Source organism: Selaginella moellendorffii, unplaced genomic scaffold (genome assembly GCF_000143415.4).
Source record: "Selaginella moellendorffii unplaced genomic scaffold, v1.0 SELMOscaffold_0, whole genome shotgun sequence".
Classification (NCBI taxonomy): domain Eukaryota; kingdom Viridiplantae; phylum Streptophyta; class Lycopodiopsida; order Selaginellales; family Selaginellaceae; genus Selaginella; species Selaginella moellendorffii.
The window spans coordinates 3,205,784-3,225,453 of NW_003314261.1; the positions used below are offsets into that span (position 1 = coordinate 3,205,784).

Genomic DNA, 19,670 nt, shown 5'->3' on the forward strand with positions numbered 1-19,670 from the left:
GATATTTCTTTTGCCGTGAGCAAAGTTAGCCAATTCCTAGCTAATCCTGGATCTCAACATTGGGCAGCGGTGAAACGCATCTTCAGGTACCTTCGAGGTACTACTTACCTTGGATTGTGCTACCAGGGAAAAGCGCTTACCCTCACGGGCTACTGTGATGCTGATTTTGGGGGAGACTGTGACACACGCAAGTCCACCTCTGGCTATTCGTTTTCCCTGGGCAGTGCGACAGTCTCGTGGTGCAGCAGGAAGCAAAGTACAGTGGCAACCTCTAGTACTGAAGCAGAATATTTGGCAGCCTCACAAGCTACCAAAGAAGGTGTGTGGTTACGCTCACTACTTTCTAACCTTGGTGTGAGTGTGAAGACTCCCACTCGCCTCTTCTGTGACAATCAAAGCTGCATTGCGTTAGCGGCCAATCCTCGCTTTCATTCACGCACCAAACACTTTGGGATTCACCATCATTTTGTTTGTGAGAAAGTGGAAGATGGCACAATTGAGCTGATCTACTGCGACACGACCACTCAGGTTGCAGATATCTTCACAAAAGCACTACCCCGAGATCGATTTCAAGTCCATCGCGAAGGGCTGGGACTTTCTCCACTGGTGAGCATCACTCGTGATGGCCACAGTGCCAGTGGGAGTGTTAAGAGTGGCCCTGTGCCACGTGGAGAGACACGAGTCTTCACCGGTTCACCATGTCACACATATGTACATTTTCCATTCCATATATGCTATGACGGATCTTGAGCACCATCACACGGTTTCACCTTTCGTTAGCCTCTTCCTCGTCACTATCAAGAACCATAAACCGCTGACGGTTGACTGGAGGATCAAGAGCGCACCGGAGATTTCTGGTTGCATACGTCCGTGTTTCATCGAAGATCACATCACGACTGTGGAAGATCTTGGACGAGGACAAACTGAAGAGCTTGTAGGCCTTCATGTGATCACTATAGCCGACTAGAACTGCCTTCACGCTGCAATCTTCAAGCTTGGTGCGATGCTTCCTTGGCACAAATGCATACGCTATGCATCCAAAAATTCGATGACTGAGATCCGGCTTTCTGCCATACCAACGCTCAAAATGGTGTCTCGTCGCTCACTGCTGATGTGATCTGACGGTTTCGCAGATAAGCTGCGACAGCAACGGCTTCACACCAAAGGACTTGGGCAAACCAGCATCTCGTAATAAGGAGCGAGCTGCTTCCTGGAGCGTTCGGTTGGCTCGCTCAGCTGTGCCATTTCGTTGCTGTGTATCTGGAACTGAATACTGCCTCTCAATCCCAGCTTCGTCACAATATTTGATAAAATCTTTTATTCTCCACCACCATCACTTCGAAATTTCCTGAGTTTCTTGTCGGTCTGCAACTCTGCTCGAGTTCTAAAAAGCTGGAACTCATTGATCACCTCAGATTTGCGAGCTAGAAACTTCACTGCGATCATCCTAGATTTTAGAGCTAGTCCACTCTGACGTATGTACGATGCCAGTACTTTCTCGAGAGAAGAAGCTCTATTTTGTGACCTTTGTTGACGATTATTCCGCCTTGAAAGGAAATCTGTGCTGCTTCGCGAGAACGCACGGCTCACAAAAGCTCAGCTTCTGAGAAGTGATGTGAAGACCGCCATCCATAAGTTGTTTAATATCCTGGTAATTCGTGTGACCAAGCCGGCGATGCCATGTCTGGAGGTCAACCGCATGCTGAGGACCTGCCAAAAGAAGCTGCTCGCTAGGCTTGACTGGATACTCCACCTCTGCATTCAGCCGGTAAAGGCCAGCATAACGCCTCCCACTGGCTATAACTGACTCGCCTCGCATTATAGCGCACTGCGTCTTGGAAAAGAGAAGTTCCCAATCACCATCTGTGATTTTTCCAACGGAGAAGAGCGTCTTCTTGACACCAGGAACGTAGTAGACTCCACTGACCACTACAACCTGTCCTGTAGCAAGTCGAACCTTGATTGTTCCCACTCCACACACGCTGTGTGAGTAGTCATTGCCGAGGTAAATTCGCTTCCCGTCTGGAACGTCGAGAAAAGGCTTTGGAGATGAGTCATATGTTGATTGGCTCCACTGTCAACCAGATCACCTCTGTTCTTGGAGTGTTGGGTGCAAGGGAATTTGACTCTGCTACAGCTTGAGCCATGAACAAGCTACCATCAGTGACAGCGTCTTGCTCTGCTCGTGCGTAATTGGCGACTTGCTTCCCCTTCCTAAATCCTGCGCAGTTTCCAGTGGCTGAGCTTAAACTCGTTCCGGTGAGGCTCCATAACAAGTACGGCTGTTTTGCCTTTGGAGGGTTGCGCATGTACGCTACCATTCAAACATAGCCAAATCGCGAGGGATTTCATCGAGAAACTGAGATCCTCCTAGCAGGGTTTCCAGTGCCAACATCTCGTTAACTACCTCATCAAAGGTTTTGGTGGGAGATTGAAGAGTGTCGATCTGCTTCGCTGTATCCTTCAAACGACTTGCATAATCTTGAATGGACTCATCCTTCGCTGCCGAACTTGGTTTTCATCTATTAGATTGGTCTTGTTGGTTCGGCCAAGAACTGTCTTTAGTGCTTCCCAGTTCTCGTTGGCTGTCAGGGATGTGTCAAGGTGCGCGTCCAAGGATTCCAAGAGCTCGAGTGTTTTGTCTGTTCCACTCTTTCTCGGCTGCAACCTCTGTCGCTGCTGGACATGCCTCTGTCCCAGAGACTATATCCCAAAGGTTCTTCTCCATGAAGAAAAACTGCACCTGAGTTCGCCATCCATGGAAATCTCTGCCATCAAAAACTTCCAAAACGTCTTTGTCTGAATCCATCCAAGAAAAACTAGTGCTCCGATACCATGATAAGGATGAACAGGGTCTTGTTCATCACAAGAGGCTACAAAGGAAAACACACCCTACTCTCACAGCGCCTTTAGAGAACTCTGGAGAATATGCTATGCCAGCATATTCGTATCAAGTTCATCCTCTGAAAGGCCGAAGCCCATCTACGTGAAAATCGGGTTTTTTGCACTCTTCTTTCTTTCCTATTAGGCAGAAACAAGTAATGTTGTTCTTGCCACATAGACTAGTTGATAGTTCCATTTTATGGGGTTGGCTATGGAACCCCTCTCCCTGAAAAGATGATGGACTTGAAGATGGTTTGAAGAAGTTAGAACTCGTTGCTATACCTTAGTACAGGTTCTACTTAAAAGGATTTCTTCTATGCTACTTCAGGATGAAGGGGAGCCCGACTTTGCCCGAGAATTCCAAAGCGAACTTTTGATGTATGTGCGCCTTCTCGCTTAACTTTTTTCTAAGATGCATAGGAGCACGGTCATTCAGAAGCCTCACTGGGACCTGGGTAAGAAAGTTCAGGATGCCAGGATGCAAGGAAAACTTCTCTAGAGGGGGATGCTCTTGTTGATGACGAGCCATCAAGCTTTCTCGGGTTTCTCATCTTTGTTTAGATGCCGGAGGTACTTTTGTTTATATTGCATTGAGCCTTTAAGCAGGGAAAGCTTTGCCTGCGAGCAGGAGCACCGAGACCGCTGCTTGCTGGCTCTCGCTGTTTTCTAGCCGTCTGATGCAAGTAAGCTAAGTGAAACCTCTAGTCATTCTCAAAAACTCAAGCTAACTTAAAGGGTTTCAGATAATGAAAATCCGCCGTCGACTTACAGAGCAACTTGAGCGGCGGCGAGATTGTCCTGGGCCGCAAACTTTCCATGCGCCAGGATTATTAAGGCAAGCTTTTTCCATTGTCATCTGGGAGGAACACGCCAGAGCTCGCGTTGGTTGTCTGTCTCCCACACCACAATGTAGCCGTCGTCCTCCACCGAGAGCCCGGCCGTTCTAACACAATTCGGCTGTGGCTTGCAGTAGACGTTGAATGCGAAGGCAAACTGCGGCTTTCTTCCCCAATTATCCACAATAACCATATTGGAATCGACTTGGAGGCTGATGGAACACGATGCACGCCGGTTCTTCATGACCCTCCCGCTGTTCCACACCTCCCTCTTGCCATCAAGGCCATCACGCCACTCGTAGAGGACGAAGTAACAGTCGCTCCTGATCAAGGCCTTGAACTTCTGGTTTTTCGACTCCAAGATGTACGGACCCATGAAGAAGGAGCCGACGGATCCATGCCCGCTGATCATGCTCGTCGCAAAAGGCCAGCAGTCCTCCACGGCGAGGTCCGGATCGCCAGGCACGGCGTCCCGGCGGAGCAAAGAGAAAGCTGACTCGTTCCAAAGATCATGGCCATCCAAGCTCGAGTTGTCCGTGGTTTCAACGCTCCAAAGCTCCTCTTTGTCCGGCTGTCCCTCCCAAGAGATGTAATCAATGGCAAAGAGCTTGGAGAAGACGATCATGGATCCATACCCGTGAGCTTGGGACTCGGTGTAGATGGTGCTGAAAATCTCCCAGTATGCTTGCTGCAAGGTTTGGGTGGACAAGATCATGGACTTATCGGGCGAGATGGAACACAAGGTGTAAATCCTGGAGGGGGCGATGCTGAAGAACCAGAGGCGTATCGAGGCTTTGATCCTGTCCGTGACCATGAACGTATAGCTGAAGCTCCTGCCTGAGCTGTATGAGGAGTAGTAGGAGAGCTGTTTGATGCGATTGGAGATGGCATTTGTAATCCTCCTGGCTTCGAACTGGGAGAAGCGTCCCACATGCCTGCTCTCCCGGGTCGTCACGCTAAAACCAGGCCAAGGTTGCAGGAAGAACAGTAAGATGACAAGGGAGGCCACCTTGATCATGGCGTGCCTAGAGAGAGAGAGAGAGAGAGCCACTTGTGGAGAAGGGTTATAAGACGAAGATTGGCAGCTGGGTAGAATGTTGTTATTGTCTAAAAAGCTTGATTTATATGAGGAAGGCGCCAAAGCGTCTCATCGCCCATATCACAACGTAGCCATCGTCTTTTTCTCGCAAATGCCTGCTGTCCTCGCGCAATCACGCTTGGTGCTTGAGTGGTTGCTGCCATTCTCACGATGAGGATGATCATGGAAGCATAGACACATCACTGTGAGCTCCGTCAGCCAGAGAAATAGTGCGAGCCACATAATATCTTCGACTTTGTCCTCATCTGAACTTAGTTTTCAAATGAAATAAATTTTTTTATTGTTCTTGTGTTTAAAGTCAGCAAGAACTCATGCAAAACGAAAAATCTGACATATTCATGCGAAAGGTTACCCAAGTAACGTCACACGCGCGAATAGCTCCTTAATTTCGAGCATAGCAGTTCGTCAAAGAATATTCTTCCAGGGGGTTTTTTAGTCTAGTTAAGATTGACCGCCTAATCTTTAGAAGAGTCGGCACGTAAAAATTGTATTTAACCTATCCTTTCATATTTAAAGGTTACATAGATGTTGTCAATGATCGTCTTCGTTCTAACTAGCTGCTGTTCAGGTGTGTCACCTCCTATCCAACAGTTCCAATTGGCCAGAGTAGCCCACAAAGTTCGGCAACCAGCCAATGGCAACCCAGGCTGTGCCGCACTCCCATTGGCCGAGAGCAAACATTAGGGAAATATATCCCATGTAATCTGGAACTCCCTGGGGTTGGGAAACCACTCTGTACATGTTACGGATATATGGGATGAGAGATCTTGAGCTCCACTACATAGTTTTCCCTTTCAGTAGAGACCAAGGTTTCATGAAGAACATTACTAACATCAGAAGTTATGCCACCTTGATCATGAATCCATAAACAAAAAGATCGAGACAAAGAACCTCGTTTGTTTACTAACATAGAATAGAGTCCATACTCAGTTGGGTACAAATGGACTGTAAACACAATCTTATTGGGATATCACGTTAATAGTTCTAAAGCTTTCAAAATGCTTGATTAAGATGGGAGCAACATGACATTACCCTAGCTTGAACAGTTGGAAGCGAGCAATGTGCTCCCACAATAAGAAGAAGAAGAAAAGGTTGTATGCCTGAAACAAATCATATGTGGTTTACAATACTTGTCCAAAAGTGAAGACATTTCTCCCAATATATAATGGCCTAAGGACAGCTGCCTCTGCCGTGGAAGATGATGGTACATATGCCATCTTAATTGTGAATAATGCCATCACCATCTTCTTGCTTTCCAGATAACAGATTCCAAAGAGCTTGGACCTTGAATGTACAGATGAAAACTACACCATAAGGAAATTGAGTAGAAATGCATTGAAATAGACATGTCGTGCACTATTCTGAACCACAGGAATATTCTAAAAATATTTGATAGCCTAACCATTAATGCTCACACTCCAAATCGCATCCAACAGTTGCTAGGGCTCTAGTTCTTGACACGGTGAAAGTTTCTAACATTGCTGCTGTTTCAATCAAGATTGGGAGCAGCACATTCATTTAGGGATGACAAAAGAGTGGGATATAGATCCTGACGAGGATAATAGCCATGATGAAGAGGAAAAGACTTAATGTTGTTGCAGCTAAATTTTTTAGGTTTAGAATAACATTAGATTTCGTCAAATCTTATTAAGGATATTAAATATTTTATCAATTTCATTAAGGATTTCCTGTTTCACATGAACCCCTAAAGATTGAATTAATCTTGTATTTGTGTAAGCATGCCAATAATTATAATATCAAAATGTTTATAACATATAAAAGGTTAATTGTTGGTTGGAGTTATGGGACAATTATTAATTTCACAACTTTTGTGAGGACAAAGTGAAGATTAGTTTTTTCTGACAAATCCTATGAATTATACTTCTTCATGGTGGAAGAATTACATCAAAACTAATTTAAAGCCAACTTCTTGGAGTGATATAACAAAAGATTTCTGTGCTTCTTTTTTCAAAAAGCTTGAAGTTTATAGGCAGCATTCGTTCACAGTAGAAGTCCAAGAGGGTGAGTACCACAAGAACATTGAGTGCATGTGCTCCATCTTCACGGCCTGGTCACCTCTTCATGGCCAGAAGGGTCAACTCGTTCACCAAAATCATCCGGGACGAGCTTTGCCAAGGCTTCCAATCAGCTAGTGGCATTGGAAGGCAAGCTGAGACCAATGAGCTTTAATCCTCATGAACAAGACTTACTTTGGATCCAAGGCTTCCAGCGATGAGCCCCAGGCGTGGGAATTTGTGGAGCTGATTGACGAGGTGCTAGAGGCATCCGGGGCGTTCTCCATAGCTGATTACTCCCCAGTGTGGAGCATAACCCACTGTAGAAGAGCTCACAGCAAGATGGATGCGTTCTTGGTCCAAGTTTGAACGAGCAGAGACCGGTTCCCGATTTTGTGGAGATGACGAAGGCATAAGTGACCCAGTACCTCAAAGCTTTGCTCATGGTAAGCTCAGAACTCTTGATTTGATCTAAGCTTTTCTCAGTGCTTCTCTTACTAGGATTTACTTCCAAGACATCGTCAACCATGATTGAATGGGCTATGGCCGAACTTCTTCACAACCCCGAGTGGATGGAGAAACTTTAGCAAGAGATTGAAAGCGTGGTTGGGAGAGATCGAATGGTGGAGGAATCGGACTTGGCGAAGCTGGAACTTGTCAACGCTGTTATCAAGGAGACATTTCGTCTTCATCCCCTGATCCCGCACACGTCCCCGGAGCCTCGAATAGTGGCCGGCTTTGAGATTCCAGCAAAGGCGACCGTGGTCATCAAAGCATACGCGATTGGAAGGGACTCCCAGGCTTGGCCGAATGATCCGGGCAAGTTGAGGCCTGGGAGATTTGTTGGTAGCAATATCAACGTCTATGGCCATGACTTTGAGTTGCTTCCGTTTGGATCAGGAAAGCGAGGTTGTCCTGGGCTTCCTCTTGGGGTGCTCTCAAACTTGATCCAGAGATTTGACAGTGGCCCTGGATTTATTAATACTGCTGTTATCACTCAAAGTGTGAATCTCTGGATGTTATAAACTTGGAAGTTTATCGGTGATTTGATTTAGCAACTAGAAGCAAGACGCGAAAACATCGCTATCTTGGAAGATTACTTAGATTTGTCACCTTTTCTTGATGTTGGATTATACACACACATCAAAAAAAAAAAAAAAAAAAAAAAAAAAACACAAAAGGAAGGAAGAAACAGTTTCCTCGCCCTGCACTGCCTTCCTGCAAAGAATTTCGCTCCCCCGCCTTGTTCGATTATCTAGTTGCCTATACCCCATTCCAAACTTCGCGAACGATCGGAGAAGTAGAAGTTACACTTGGAGGAGCTCGCGGGACTGCCACACGAACGCTGGCTTTATCAGCCTCTCCACCTCTTCCTCCGACATATCGTTGAACCATAAGAGGCCATCCTCTCGCACCCGAGGCTTCCGTGAGTCCCCGGAGTCTGTATCCCTCTCTACGCCGTCCAGACTAATCCCTTCCAAACTGATGAACTCCACCCCTGCGTCTATGTTCCCGGGCACGTCTTGAGACGACGATCCCATTGCCAGCGGGCGAGGGGGTATTTCCGAGCCAACAAAGTAGCGCCGCTTCTTCTCGCCCTTGGTGCTTGCTTTGGTGCTTACCTCTCTGGTGCGCTCCTTCTTGTTGGGATGGTGGAGCTTGCATGCTGCTCTCTCCGGGCACTCTCCGGTGGCAGCGTAGGCGGGGCACACGTACGTGTGTTTCTTGTTGCACTGGAAGCAAAAGTAAGAGCCAGAGTTAAACTTCAATCGGGGAAAAATAGAGACGACCTGATCACCGCTCGCGCAGTACCCTTTTAGAAAGCCTTCGCAGACTGGAGCATCTGGATTCACATTCACGTGCCGATAGGGGCATTCCTCGTTTATGCACAAGCCTGCACGTCCAGTCATGAAGAAGAAGAAGAAAAAGAAACAAAACCCTGGCCAACCTTGTAGAAAGAAAGAGCAGTCTGGCATCCTCTCCGGTAAGACCTGTACGAACAACCATTCTTTCCGACAAGCACATCAAGCGCAGAGCGTACCTTGTGTGTCAAGAGACAGCTTACGTTCGAACAGGAACCTTTCAAGAATTTGGTACACACCGCCACCTTACCAGCGTCGTGAATGTAGGGGCATTTTCCATCTCCCTTCTTGCACTTGCCAAATCTTGTAAAGAACTGGCAGTACTGCTGCTTCTTGATGACACGGGACCTGATATTATGTAGACTCCATCTGACTTTCTCGCTTGCCAACGCCCTGCTCGAAGCCTTTGGATCCCGCACAAGCTGGTTGCCATTTCCCATTCTCACGTAGCTGCTTACAGCGGAAAGTGAGAAACCACCGAAACAGGCTGACCACATCAACTTACACTGCACCTCCAATCGATGCACGCCTTGGAGTCAACAAGCCCCAAGCGCCAGTTGATGAACTCGAGACATTAGAGTTTTCAGACGACTCTGCAAGGCCATATTTCGTCAGACACGCTTAGATGACCGAGAATACAAAAGCACCTTGTATCCGCTGCAGTGTTCGTTTCGACGGGTCCATCTTGTATCGTACAAGCCCGACCAGGACAATGCGCTCGCCTGTGGATTACAAACGATATATATCGATGGAAGAACCAGTATCAACTTACGTGATGTTCCAGCTTTGACGCCTCCTTTATCAGTTTTCTTCCGGCAATGTTTCTCCAAAGCTGCCACCGCCTTCGTAGCGTCCTGTGTATTACAGCTTCATGTAACATGATTACCTTGCATGCATACCTGGTTTGCTTGCCGAGAGCGTTTCTCGAGTGACTTTGTCCATTTAAGACTGGCACCGTCAACGCTACGAACACCAGATCTATGCAGCGAAAAGCCATTTGCAGAGCGAGTATATAAAGGCTGTGACGTCCGTAATACCCGAAGCTTTTCGCTGCCATTTCAAACTATGTATCTGACAAACAAGATGGCATAAGAGTTCAGGAAAGCTTACCTTATAAGCGATAGCAACGAGCCTTTCTTCCCTTTAGGAAGAACCTCCAGCCTACGCGTTCGGACTCTTCTATAAAGCCGTTTCTTCCAAGGCATTAAGTGTGGTGCTTTGTGGGTATCACTCGGCGTCCACACCCAAGAAGACGAATTCTTCTTCAACCGCAAAGCTGCCAAGGAGAAAACATTAGAAAATGCAGAACTTGGTAAGGGTCATCACCTTTTCCTAGCTTGGTTTTCATCACCGGCAGATCTTCAGAGCTCTGTTCTCGCTTGCGAGAACTTTCTGTATTTCGAACTAGCTGATTGGTTTTCCGTTTGACGTACACGTCCGGTTTACAGTGGTCGTGTTCCCCAGATGGTGAAACCACAAGCGGACTGGTCTTGGAGCGTATCGTGCCGCTATTTTCACCAGGAACGCTGTTCTGCTTGTCGAGCTCCCCAACACCCGAAGAGTTTTTTGACGAGTCTAGAGCTGTACTACTGGGTACTTCAGGATCGAGATCGATAATTTCTACTGGAGCTTTCGACGAATCCAACGTAGCATTTGCTTTACCCTGTTGGTTTTGATCCCCAGAAGATAATGGACCCGCTGCCAAGATTGGTGACTTCCGCACAGTCGGTTTCTTCATCACGGCAGTTCGTAAAGGAGATCCCGTGTACTTGGGCAAGACCGGCGATGTTCTGACCAGGCTGTTGCCTTTCCGAACATAAGATGGCGCAGTGCTTAACGTAGACGCTTCACCGGACTTGCCCGCGGTAAACACGTTCGAAAGCTTCGAGGTTCCTGGAGCGTTCCCATCTCTATGCCATGTCTTCGACGTAGCCGTAGTTCGCGGCTTGAAAGCCACAGGCATGGACGGGTTCTTCCTTATACTTAATACAGCCTGCTTCGAGCCATGCTTGCGCTCGTCGGAAGAAGACATAACCTTCTGTGAATGGTCGACTAACGCTTGAATTGTGCTCGCCGCTGGTGCAGTAGTGTGCTGCTCCTCCCGGGCAGCACGCTCAGGTACCTGCGCTAATTCTAACGATGTCGGTTTCTCAGTTCCGTCCGCTAATACTAACGAAGTTCCCAGTACGCTATCTACGTGTTCCCCATTCTCTACCACTGCCGCTACCGGAATATCAACATCAGCTTCCTTCGCTTGTCCGTTTTCCGTAACAGCTTCAAAGTGCTTGGCTTGGCGGGGTTCCAACGCCACAGCTGCTTGTTCCTGTGGCTCGGGATCAGTCGGAGCTTCCGTGGTATTCGCGAGCAAGGTTTTCTCTGGTATTTCCTTGAGCTTTTTCTGTACTTGGGATGACGAAGGCTGAGGATGAGTCGGAGTCGGGATAGAAGCTTTCGCCGAGGACGACTTTCCAACCGTGTGAAGCTTTGGAACAGGGCTGGGCGCTCTCTCTTTCTCTTTCGGAGTGCGTTGCGGACTGCGAGAATCTCGAGCCGGATGGTCTTTAGGAGCTTGTTTGTGTCCCGTGACGGTCAGCTTCTTTACGCTGGTCTCCCCAGGCATCTCCACCAGTGGAGGTCGCACATCAAACCTCGACTTCTTAACCGGAGAGCCAAGCTCCTTGCATGCCGGCCGCTCCCTCTTCTGCTGCGAATGAACTCTCTGGTTCCGGCCGTGAGAATCCGACGTCGAGTGCGAGTGGTCGTGATACTTGGTGATTGAGTTCCGCCCATACACTTTCCTCCTGATGTTATCCTCCGGCGTAAGCTGTCCATCCTCACGATCATCATCTTCCCTGTGATAATGCCGTCGCCCTTCGTAGCTCTGCCTCGCCGGCAATGGAGAGCTCCGCTCCACCACCCTCGACGCTCTCTGGTACCGAGCTGGGCTTCTCTCGCGGCTCCTGTTACGTACCTCTCGATCGTAGTGTGGCCGCGGCGAGCTCACCATGGACCTGGACGCCAAATGCCCGCTCTCGACTTCCACAAACCGGCGATCGCTACCACGCAATGGCGATGGAGTCCTCCGCTGGTAAGCTCTGGGAACCATCACCTCGGCCGAGTAGAGATTGCTGGGAGGAGGCTGCCAGTATACGTTCCTGTCGTGTGGAGAGTCCGCCATGGAAGCATGCGGCCTATAGTTTGCGCTACTCGGTGCTAATCTACTATCCGGTGGAAACCTCCCGTCTAGCACCACGCTAGAATCGATACGCATCTCCGGCCCCTGATGCGGCATTGGCGGAAGAAGATGATGATTCCGAAAATTCCTCTCGTCCCAGCCGGGAGAGGGCTGGAGCCGCTGCTGCTGGGGGGCCAAAATCCCGTGGCTAGACTGGGGTGGCGGCGCCGGCACCGCTCGCTGCCGGTATGCCGCCATGGCCAGATCAAGAACAGCCGGCACGCCAGCGGCGCCGCCGCCGTGAAGAAGAACCTCTCGCGGCTGGTGATAGGAGTGAGGATGAGGAGACGCTTGTACCTGGTGGTGATTTTGCCGCGGGGGCTGCTGCTGCGGCTGCTGCTGATGCTGGTGGTGATGATACTGGAAAGAAGGCGGCATTGGAATGTGCGGAGGCGCCGCCGGGCTCCCCGCCGCGAGGATTGGCGGCACGGATGGCGGCGGCGGGGGATACATCCGGTAGGAGCCCCGATCGCGCGATCGCTGGAGCGCCATAGCTATCTAACCCTAAATTATTAAACCAATTTGCCTTAGCCTGGAAATTATTGTTTATTAATGTAGTGATTTATGTTAAGAAGAGGGAACGCCAGCCAAACGCCTCCTTGTAGCGTTTGACACGGAAATTTGGCCCAGCTTCTCGGCCGTCGTTTCCACCGAGCGATTCGAGAGTGGAATGTACTTACGCAACCATTCGCCAATGTACCACTGCGAGGAAAAAAGGAAACAGAGAAGAGGATTTTAGCGTGAAGATCATATGAGACATGCCTGCTGTGGACGCATGATCTTCGTGTCTGGATCGTCGAGCGACTCTTTCCAGTGCGCGAGGTAGCCAGCCATCCGGGGCACGGCGAACAAGACGGGGAAGAACTCCGATGGGAATCCCAGAGCTCTGCGACGAAAAGTTGTGAGATTCTCTAAAACGATGTGGAGGTTACCTGTATATTAGTCCCGAGTAGAAGTCCACGTTGGGATAGAGTTTTCTCTTCACGAAATAATCGTCCGAGAGCGCGGCTCTCTCCAATGCAACGGCAACCTGTAGAACAAATTGATAACATCTTACGATGATTAGAGACGTTACCTCTATCAGTGGATCACGTCCAACGATTGAAAATACCTCCTCCGAAAGATTTTTTATCACCTACGGTTTGAAAAAAATGCAGCAAGTGAGCTGAGAAAGACGGATATCAAAGGAGAAAAAACCTTTGCGCGGGGATCATAGTTCTTGTAAACTCGGTGCCCAAAACCGGAAAGCTTCCGCTTTCTGTAAAGTAGATGTGTCAAGTCTTTAAGCGGTATAAGCTTCCAAATACCTGTTCTTGACTCCCTCGATAAACTCTGGGATCTTTTCGACTGTACCAATTTCACTGAGCATCTTCAGCACTGCCTGCAACCATAACCCAGCAAGATGTTTTCACACAACAGTTTCAATTGATCATACCTCGTTGGCGCCTCCGTGCAAGGGACCATACAACGCGCCGGTCGCTCCAGCAATTGCGGTGTATACATCTACGCCACTATAGTAGCAATTAGAACTTTACAGTTACGAAACAAGTGGACTCCCTTACCTTGATGCGAGATGACGAGCAGCAGCAGTAGAACAATTCATCTCATGCTCAGCATGAAGAATGAAAAGAATGTCTAAGGCTCTTGCAAGCCGCGGGTTAGGCCTGTAATTGCGATCACCCCTGTGGAATTCACAAGCATCAAGCTCTGGTTCACTGCCAAGTTTTTGGACTTACATTGAGTCCAGCATGTATAAAAAATTCTCGGCATAGGAAAGAGAATTGGATGGCGCCACGGGATGCCTGCCCGCCATTCTCAGATAGGCAGCAGCTGCCAAAGTGGGGACCTGGCAATGAAGTCATTTTTAAAAACTCTAACGTCCACGAATCTCGATGGTTACCTTGCCAATAATGCGAACAATTTGCTTGTCACGAACGGGCTTTGACTTGTAAAGGTCCTGCCCCTGCAATGAAAGAGTGTCATAGCAAAGATACAATACCATCAAAAAAGAAAACAAACAGAAACAACTTACTCGAAGTGCTGGATTAGCATCAGGATGAAAAGAAGAAAGAGCGCATATGGAGCCAACAAGAGTTCCCATCGGGTGAGCGTCATGAGGCAAATCAGATATAACAGCCTGTAGCAAAGTTGTCAATCACAGGCTAAAGAATAAAAGAAGCGAAAGATATATTTTCACATACCAGCACTCCTTCAGGTAGAGCAGAGTGCTGCATAATCGTGGCTTCCCAATCCGAGAGCTGTGCTTTAGTCGGGAGATAGCCATACACTGAGAAATAAAACAGGAATTACACCACGCAACCGATCAAAGAAAAATAGAGACTTACTTAATAGATACGCGACCTCTAGGTAAGTGCTGTGTTCCGCTAATTCCTCAATCGGATATCCCCTGTAGCGAAGAATCCCTTTGTCCCCATCAATGTAAGAAATGGAAGAACGCACAGGCGCCGTGTTGAGGTATCCCGGATCATACAGCTTCAAGCCATTATCATCACCTTCAGCTTTGATCTGGAAAAGAACCAAGAAAGTAATCTCACCACATCGATCAGGGCGAAATATCAATACCTTCTTAAAATCCGTGGCATTCACCGTGCCGCCATCGCTGATAGCAAACTCATACTTCTTCCCTGTTCGATTGTCCACAACTGTGAGCGATCCACTACCTCCACCAGCAGCTGGTCGCGATCCGCTGGCGGCAGAGACGATCGATGCCTCGATGCCGGATCCCGGTTCTCCCTCCTGCGGCGATTTCAAATGCGCGGACAACACTGCCAGACGATTCATTGCGAAAAATGGAAAATTTTCGAGAACCCTAGGCACGATTCCAAGTGATTTAAACTCAAACCCGGAATCGTACAAGTGGAACAATTAGAACCGTCCGATTGCCCATCCAACGGTCCAATCGGAGACAAGGGGACCAAAAATAGCTTTACCAGTGGATAGACTTCGCGTGCGACGATGATCGCATTCTTTACACACGACATTGAAACCGATTTGATGGATCGATCAAAAAAAAAAAATTTTGTTTGCGTTTTCTTGGTTATCTCTCTGGAACAACGAAAGTTAGAAGGCGAAGAACAGCGTTGCAAGTAAAACCTGGACGCTTTGATATAATCTCTAGAGAGAACTTTTAGGAAAGCAGGGAAGTTCCAGCCCCCTTCAAAAGCAAAGTTGTGAACGATTAGACGAGCTAATACAAAGAGAAACTTTCTTACGCTAAATGTAAAAACCGGAGCTTTTCGTTGTCTCGTTTCGTCTTGTGGCATGGACGCCAAAATGAGAAGAGGATATATACAGTCTCGCCTGCCTTGCTTGCCTGCTACTTGTTGATAAACGGATGGTTGAGTGCCTGAGACACAGTCAATCGCTTCTCAGGATCCAGAATAAAAATCTTTTCCAGCAGAAGTTTGAAATTGAGGAGGTTCTTGGCATCCTCGTCGGACCCCCCCGAGGAGGATATGAGTGTCGAGATGTCTTTGGGCTTGACATTGGTGATCATTCGGTTAATCGTCTGGAAAGATAACACAAGACAATGTCAGATAACTAGAAACGAATAGACGGGAAATATACAAAACTGCACCTTTTTGGTCACGGGATCTTCTTCGATGGCATGGAAGTTGAGGTCCTGATCAAAGTGTTGGGCGGTGAACATCGCCTGCCAGAACAAACAAACATGTAAGTCCGCAAAAACCTTGCAAATGCTCAACAGCAAGTGATCTAAGGACCAGGCAAACTAAACCCCACCCCCTATTCTGTGAGCTCTCAGAATAAAACTGCACGTCTCACCAATCATAAAGCAGCCTAGCCCATGATTAAGTTGTAGCTTAAGTCTCCATCTGTCACCCGACGCCAAGGGTGTCAATGCCTAAAAAACGATGAAAGAACAACACAGAAGGAGGGTAAGGTGATCACCTTCCTCAGCATCTTCTTGGGAAATGGCCCTTTGAGCTCCATATGAAGCCTTAGCATGTCATTATTTGTGGAGCCTGGGAAAAGAACCTTGCCAGTGTAAAGCTCGTATAAGCAGCATCCCACAGACCACATATCCAGGGCGTGATCATACGGCAGCCCCAAAACTGGAACAACGAAATATGAGATCCAGAAAAGAGGAAAAGAAAGACCACTTACTGATTTCTGGTGCTCTATAAAAGCGGCTCACGAGGTACGGAGTGATCTCGTTTTCGCCAGCAAACATTGCGGAACCAAAGTCACAAAGCTTGAGCAAGTTCTTAGAATCGTTCACCTGTAAAGTCAATAAGCCGTTAAATCGCAGTATGTACGGCAAACGTACACTTACCAGCATATTGTCGGGCTTGATATCGCAGTGCAAAACACCACAGTTTCGCAAATGCTTCAAAGCAGTGAAGAGTTGCCTGGCATAAGAGCGAACCGCAGCCAGACTAATACCTATATTACGACCAAACTTCTTTAGAATCTCACGCAGATTCATATGGAGAGACTCAAAAACCAGGCACAAATGGTTCCGGTATTCAAAGCTGGAAAGAAGACGCACACAATGCCGCTTGTTCTCGAGATCCGCCCCAGCCAGTTTGTTAAGAATGATCAGTTCCATCTGGCCTGCCTTGAACCTACAACAAGACGCATCAAATGAAGATAAAAAGGCTTAAGACAACACTTACATAGTTTCGTTGCTTCGGATAATTTTGATAGCCACTTCTTCCGGTTCTCCTCGACCAGCTTTCGTGTCCCTTGCACGCACCACAGTCGAGAATACACCCCGGCCATGCGACGATGCAATTTCATACCGATTATCAAGAACCTCACCAACACGGTAAGCTGCACGAAGTAAAACATGAGCATCCATCAGTTTTTAACTCACATACTCACTATAGTAACCATCTGCATCATCCCAATTATCCGTAAGCCCACTCGTATCAATCGCCAAAGTATCTCTCGTTCCCTACACACACAAATTCTCAGAATTATGAAGAGACACAACTGAAACTTACCGCTTTTCGAATTTCTGCAGGCGACTCTCCAAAAATGTCACAGAACATGTCGGCTGGCTTTTCACTCTGTAACGAACTAGAAATTAGTAAATTCTTACGAAGGCAAATTCTCACCTTTGGTGGCGAACCCTCTCCAAGACCACCTGCATTTCTTTTTAGAATCGTCCCATTAGGGAGAGCAGACTTCCCAAGCGATAAAGGGGTCGAAGGGTCAATAATACCCTCACCACTATCTGGCTCTGCTGCTGTTAAAGGCTTAGAAACCTTCATGGTTTCAGCTGGAAATTTAAAGCGTTAGCTTATATGTTTACAAGAAGGAACGACTTACCCGGCTCCTCCGGCTGACTCTGTTGCATTTTATGCTTCTCCAAGATGGCCTGCCTTCTTTTTCGACTCTCTTCCTTGACTTTCTCTATGTCTTCTTCTTGCTCAGCCAACTGATGCGCAACACGCTCCAGATACTCGTCCTGGTTTTCTTCTTCCCTGCAACAGCGAAAAATTCAGTTAAAAAACACGGCAAACTGAAACCAAACCAACCTCTCAATGGTCTCGCTCTGTGTGGTTTCTTGCTTTTCCGACAGCTCCTCCCGGTCACGCCTACTTCTATCCCTGTTATAATGCCTTTCATCATCCCGAGCCCCTCGATCATCTTTTATATGCCTATCACGCGACTCGGCTCTCTTCCTAGGATATTTTTCACGCTCATCGTGTTCTCTCGATCTGGAGCGCCGTCTTCTATCGGGACTGTAAGCATGCCTCCGGCTTCGCTCATCTCCTCTATCTCTGGACTTCGAGCGACGTCGCTTCCTATCGGGGCTCGCCACCCGACTGTGGTGCCGGGCATTCTCGCGCAAGCTGTCCTTCGATCGCGACCTCCGCTTTCTATCGACGCTACTCCCCCTGTGCCTCCTATCTGGACTGCTATGCTTTCTATCAACATTATCACGTGGCGGGCTTCCATCCCTCGATCGCCTCGGGCTTCCCCGCTCCGACTTTGGGGCTTCAATCTCTTGCTCCACATCCTTCTCCGATTCGGAGCTACCATTCCCCTCCTCTTTTAGAACAATCCCATCCTCCGTCGGCTCAAGGATCTCCCCATCCTCGGCCTCGCACGCCATGGCCGCCGGCACCACATTCGCATCCAAGTCGGCCTCTTTACTACTGTGCTTACGGTGGCTGCTCCTGTGCTTGTGTTTCCTGTGCTTGTGCTTGCGCTTACCATCATCGTCCTCCCGGCGCTTGGAGGAAGGCTGCTCGTCCTCCACCGACTTGCGCTTCCTAGACTTGTCCTTGGCATCGTCTACCCTGCCATCCCTGGCCATGCCGGCGCGCGCCTTCCTTGATTCACAGCCCTAGCGCGCCATCGCCTACCCTAATTCCCAGAGCGCCCTCCAAGCGCCGCTCACACGTTAATGCCTCCAAATGAAAACCCTAGAACAGAGACGGCGCGGTGCTTTATTACAATCGTGGCATCTAAACACACACCACGTGGCATAGCACACTAGGATTCAGGAATTTTCGAGAGAGTCCTCCATGGAAGAACACATTGAATCGAGGAAGAACTAGAGGATTAATCAAGAACACAAGAGCGGTCGATCGATCCATTACTACCGCGCCTTGGGATCGGGAGCAGCGAACATCATCCCGGCATTGGCAGCGGCGCCGCGCGGGGGAGCGAACCCTAGCAGCTTCTGGAGATTGGATCGGATGCTCACCGAGCAGAGGAAGTAGAAGAAGACCATGGAACAATCGGTGGGATCGTCGCCGGGCAGGCCCCTGTGCGTCATCTTCTGGATGAATGGCGACGGCGCGAATGGGAGCTTCGCCACAGGCTTGCCCTCGAAGAGCGACGAGAGGAGGCCAAACACGACGAGCAAGACGAGCGCCACGACGGCGCCGGATTTGAACTTGAAAAAGGAGAGATCCCTGCTCGATTCCTTGAGGCTCGACTCGAATCGATCCATCTTCTTGGTGCGCGAGGATTTCTTGGCGCCTCCCCCGCCGCTCTTCATCGTCTCCAGCTTCTTGCTGGTGCGATCTATGGTGTAGCGCAGCGCCTTGTAGGAGGAGGAGCGGTAGATCAGGAGCCAGGAGATCCCCTCGCAGATACACGCGGAGGCGAAGGCGATGGCGAGGATGAGCAGCGAGTCGCCATACCCCGGATCCATCCAAGATCCCTAAAATATTTTGCCCAAGAACCCTAGAAAGCTTTGGCAATGGCGGCGAGGCGCGGAATCGACGCGATCGCAATGTCACATTTGGATGCGGCTTGTGGATTCGTGAGGCTCATCGTTGGAATCTCCAGGATCCAGGGCTTTAGCTAGGGTTTAAGGGGAGAATGATCTCGCTGCGATCGCTGCGATCCGGCGAGGCTACCGGCCCGCACTGGAAGCTCCTTGGGAGGATGATGTGCTCGTCGGCGGCTAGTCCCAGGTATCCAGCAATTTCTTCTCAGAAAAACTCCACTTCATCGTCCAAAGATCCAGCACCTGGAATAAATCAATCCAATCCAGCTCCAGCTTCATCGTCCGGGGATCCAGTAACTGGAAGAAATCAATCCATTGCAGCTCCAGCTCCAGCGCCAGCTCCCAAAGATCACACTCCATCATACTGCTTCCCGCCCGGCCAGCATCCATCCCGGCTCAAGGCCAGCCTCTACAACTACAAGTATGAGATCTTCAAGTCGCCCACCAAGACTGGGGTTTTCGGGCACAGGGTCGGCCCAGCCAGGATCCACGCTCCACACCGCATG

At 48.8% G+C, this 19,670-nt stretch overlaps 5 protein-coding genes across 9 annotated transcripts; 1 reads left to right on the plus strand and 4 right to left on the minus strand.

The window, feature by feature from the left end:
- The first annotated feature begins 7,013 nt into the window (after positions 1 to 7,013).
- On the plus strand, positions 7,014 to 7,858 carry LOC9641454 (cytochrome P450 CYP736A12). Its single transcript, XM_002960271.2, has 2 exons — positions 7,014 to 7,196; positions 7,421 to 7,858. The coding sequence occupies exons 1-2, from the start codon at positions 7,014 to 7,016 to the stop codon at positions 7,856 to 7,858; spliced, it is 621 nt and encodes a 206-aa protein (XP_002960317.2).
- A 59-nt stretch (positions 7,859 to 7,917) lies between these two features.
- LOC9641455 lies at positions 7,918 to 12,467 on the minus strand. Of its 3 annotated transcripts, XM_024659965.1 has the most exons (10): positions 10,022 to 12,467; positions 9,806 to 9,971; positions 9,595 to 9,745; positions 9,468 to 9,549; positions 9,343 to 9,417; positions 9,201 to 9,288; positions 8,875 to 9,145; positions 8,782 to 8,824; positions 8,624 to 8,727; positions 7,918 to 8,566 (listed from the first exon to the last, which is right to left on the minus strand). In XM_024659965.1, the coding sequence occupies exons 1-10, from the start codon at positions 12,420 to 12,422 to the stop codon at positions 8,141 to 8,143; spliced, it is 3,807 nt and encodes a 1,268-aa protein (XP_024515733.1). In that variant the 5' UTR covers positions 12,423 to 12,467; the 3' UTR covers positions 7,918 to 8,140. The 3 variants fall into 3 exon arrangements, with proteins under 3 accessions (XP_024515733.1, XP_024515675.1, XP_024515620.1); XM_024659907.1 differs by having other exon boundaries at positions 7,918 to 8,727; positions 9,468 to 9,537; XM_024659852.1 differs by having other exon boundaries at positions 7,918 to 8,727.
- Positions 12,454 to 14,741, minus strand: LOC9655821 (citrate synthase 3, peroxisomal). Its single transcript, XM_002960920.2, has 14 exons — positions 14,514 to 14,741; positions 14,276 to 14,456; positions 14,132 to 14,217; positions 13,963 to 14,067; positions 13,831 to 13,893; positions 13,667 to 13,776; positions 13,493 to 13,612; positions 13,366 to 13,441; positions 13,238 to 13,311; positions 13,128 to 13,188; positions 13,006 to 13,065; positions 12,863 to 12,960; positions 12,693 to 12,816; positions 12,454 to 12,632 (listed from the first exon to the last, which is right to left on the minus strand). The coding sequence occupies exons 1-14, from the start codon at positions 14,730 to 14,732 to the stop codon at positions 12,498 to 12,500; spliced, it is 1,512 nt and encodes a 503-aa protein (XP_002960966.1). The 5' UTR covers positions 14,733 to 14,741; the 3' UTR covers positions 12,454 to 12,497.
- A 131-nt stretch (positions 14,742 to 14,872) lies between these two features.
- LOC9641456 (serine/threonine-protein kinase prp4) lies at positions 14,873 to 18,270 on the minus strand. Of its 3 annotated transcripts, XR_002990334.1 has the most exons (13): positions 17,456 to 18,270; positions 17,247 to 17,401; positions 17,033 to 17,196; positions 16,919 to 16,984; positions 16,797 to 16,869; positions 16,589 to 16,745; positions 16,246 to 16,537; positions 16,077 to 16,191; positions 15,861 to 16,024; positions 15,529 to 15,603; positions 15,164 to 15,459; positions 15,045 to 15,105; positions 14,873 to 14,996 (listed from the first exon to the last, which is right to left on the minus strand). XR_002990334.1 is itself a non-coding variant. In XM_024660068.1 (11 exons), exons 1-11 carry the CDS (start codon positions 18,238 to 18,240, stop codon positions 15,268 to 15,270), a joined length of 2,238 nt encoding a protein of 745 aa, XP_024515836.1. In that variant the 5' UTR covers positions 18,241 to 18,270; the 3' UTR covers positions 14,960 to 15,267. The 3 variants fall into 3 exon arrangements, 1 of the variants encoding a protein (XP_024515836.1); XR_002990340.1 differs by lacking the exons at positions 14,873 to 14,996; positions 15,045 to 15,105 and adding an exon at positions 15,735 to 15,784 and having other exon boundaries at positions 15,441 to 15,459; XM_024660068.1 differs by having other exon boundaries at positions 14,960 to 15,459.
- A 75-nt stretch (positions 18,271 to 18,345) lies between these two features.
- Positions 18,346 to 19,105, minus strand: LOC9641457 (calcium load-activated calcium channel homolog). Its single transcript, XM_002960922.2, has one exon. It carries the CDS (start codon positions 19,084 to 19,086, stop codon positions 18,526 to 18,528), a length of 561 nt encoding a protein of 186 aa, XP_002960968.1. The 5' UTR covers positions 19,087 to 19,105; the 3' UTR covers positions 18,346 to 18,525.
- Positions 19,106 to 19,670: the final 565 nt, after the last annotated feature.

What these genes read in the sequence shown, in the direction of transcription:
- LOC9641454 (XM_002960271.2), top strand. Translation starts at nt 7,014, where the DNA reads ATGAACAAGACTTACTTTGGATCCAAGGCTTCCAGCGATGAGCCCCAG. An exon ending in TGGATGCGTTCTTGGTCCAA is followed by an intron (nt 7,197 to 7,420) that starts GTTTGAACGAGC and finishes GAGAAACTTTAG; the next exon opens with CAAGAGATTGAAAGCGTGGT.
- LOC9641455 (XM_024659852.1), bottom strand. Translation starts at nt 12,422, where the DNA reads ATGGCGCTCCAGCGATCGCGCGATCGGGGCTCCTACCGGATGTATCCC. An exon ending in GCTCTCGGCAAGCAAACCAG is followed by an intron (nt 9,550 to 9,594) that starts GTATGCATGCAA and finishes TGTAATACACAG; the next exon opens with GACGCTACGAAGGCGGTGGC. An exon ending in CGTCAAAGCTGGAACATCAC is followed by an intron (nt 9,418 to 9,467) that starts GTAAGTTGATAC and finishes TGTAATCCACAG; the next exon opens with GCGAGCGCATTGTCCTGGTC.
- LOC9655821 (XM_002960920.2), bottom strand. Translation starts at nt 14,732, where the DNA reads ATGAATCGTCTGGCAGTGTTGTCCGCGCATTTGAAATCGCCGCAGGAG. An exon ending in TGCACGGAGGCGCCAACGAG is followed by an intron (nt 13,312 to 13,365) that starts GTATGATCAATT and finishes TTATGGTTGCAG; the next exon opens with GCAGTGCTGAAGATGCTCAG. An exon ending in AGATCATGCGTCCACAGCAG is followed by an intron (nt 12,633 to 12,692) that starts GCATGTCTCATA and finishes TTTTCCTCGCAG; the next exon opens with TGGTACATTGGCGAATGGTT.
- LOC9641456 (XM_024660068.1), bottom strand. Translation starts at nt 18,240, where the DNA reads ATGGCCAGGGATGGCAGGGTAGACGATGCCAAGGACAAGTCTAGGAAG. An exon ending in GAGTCAGCCGGAGGAGCCGG is followed by an intron (nt 17,197 to 17,246) that starts GTAAGTCGTTCC and finishes TTAAATTTCCAG; the next exon opens with CTGAAACCATGAAGGTTTCT. An exon ending in TCAAGCCCGACAATATGCTG is followed by an intron (nt 16,192 to 16,245) that starts GTAAGTGTACGT and finishes TTGACTTTACAG; the next exon opens with GTGAACGATTCTAAGAACTT.
- LOC9641457 (XM_002960922.2), bottom strand. Translation starts at nt 19,086, where the DNA reads ATGGATCCGGGGTATGGCGACTCGCTGCTCATCCTCGCCATCGCCTTC.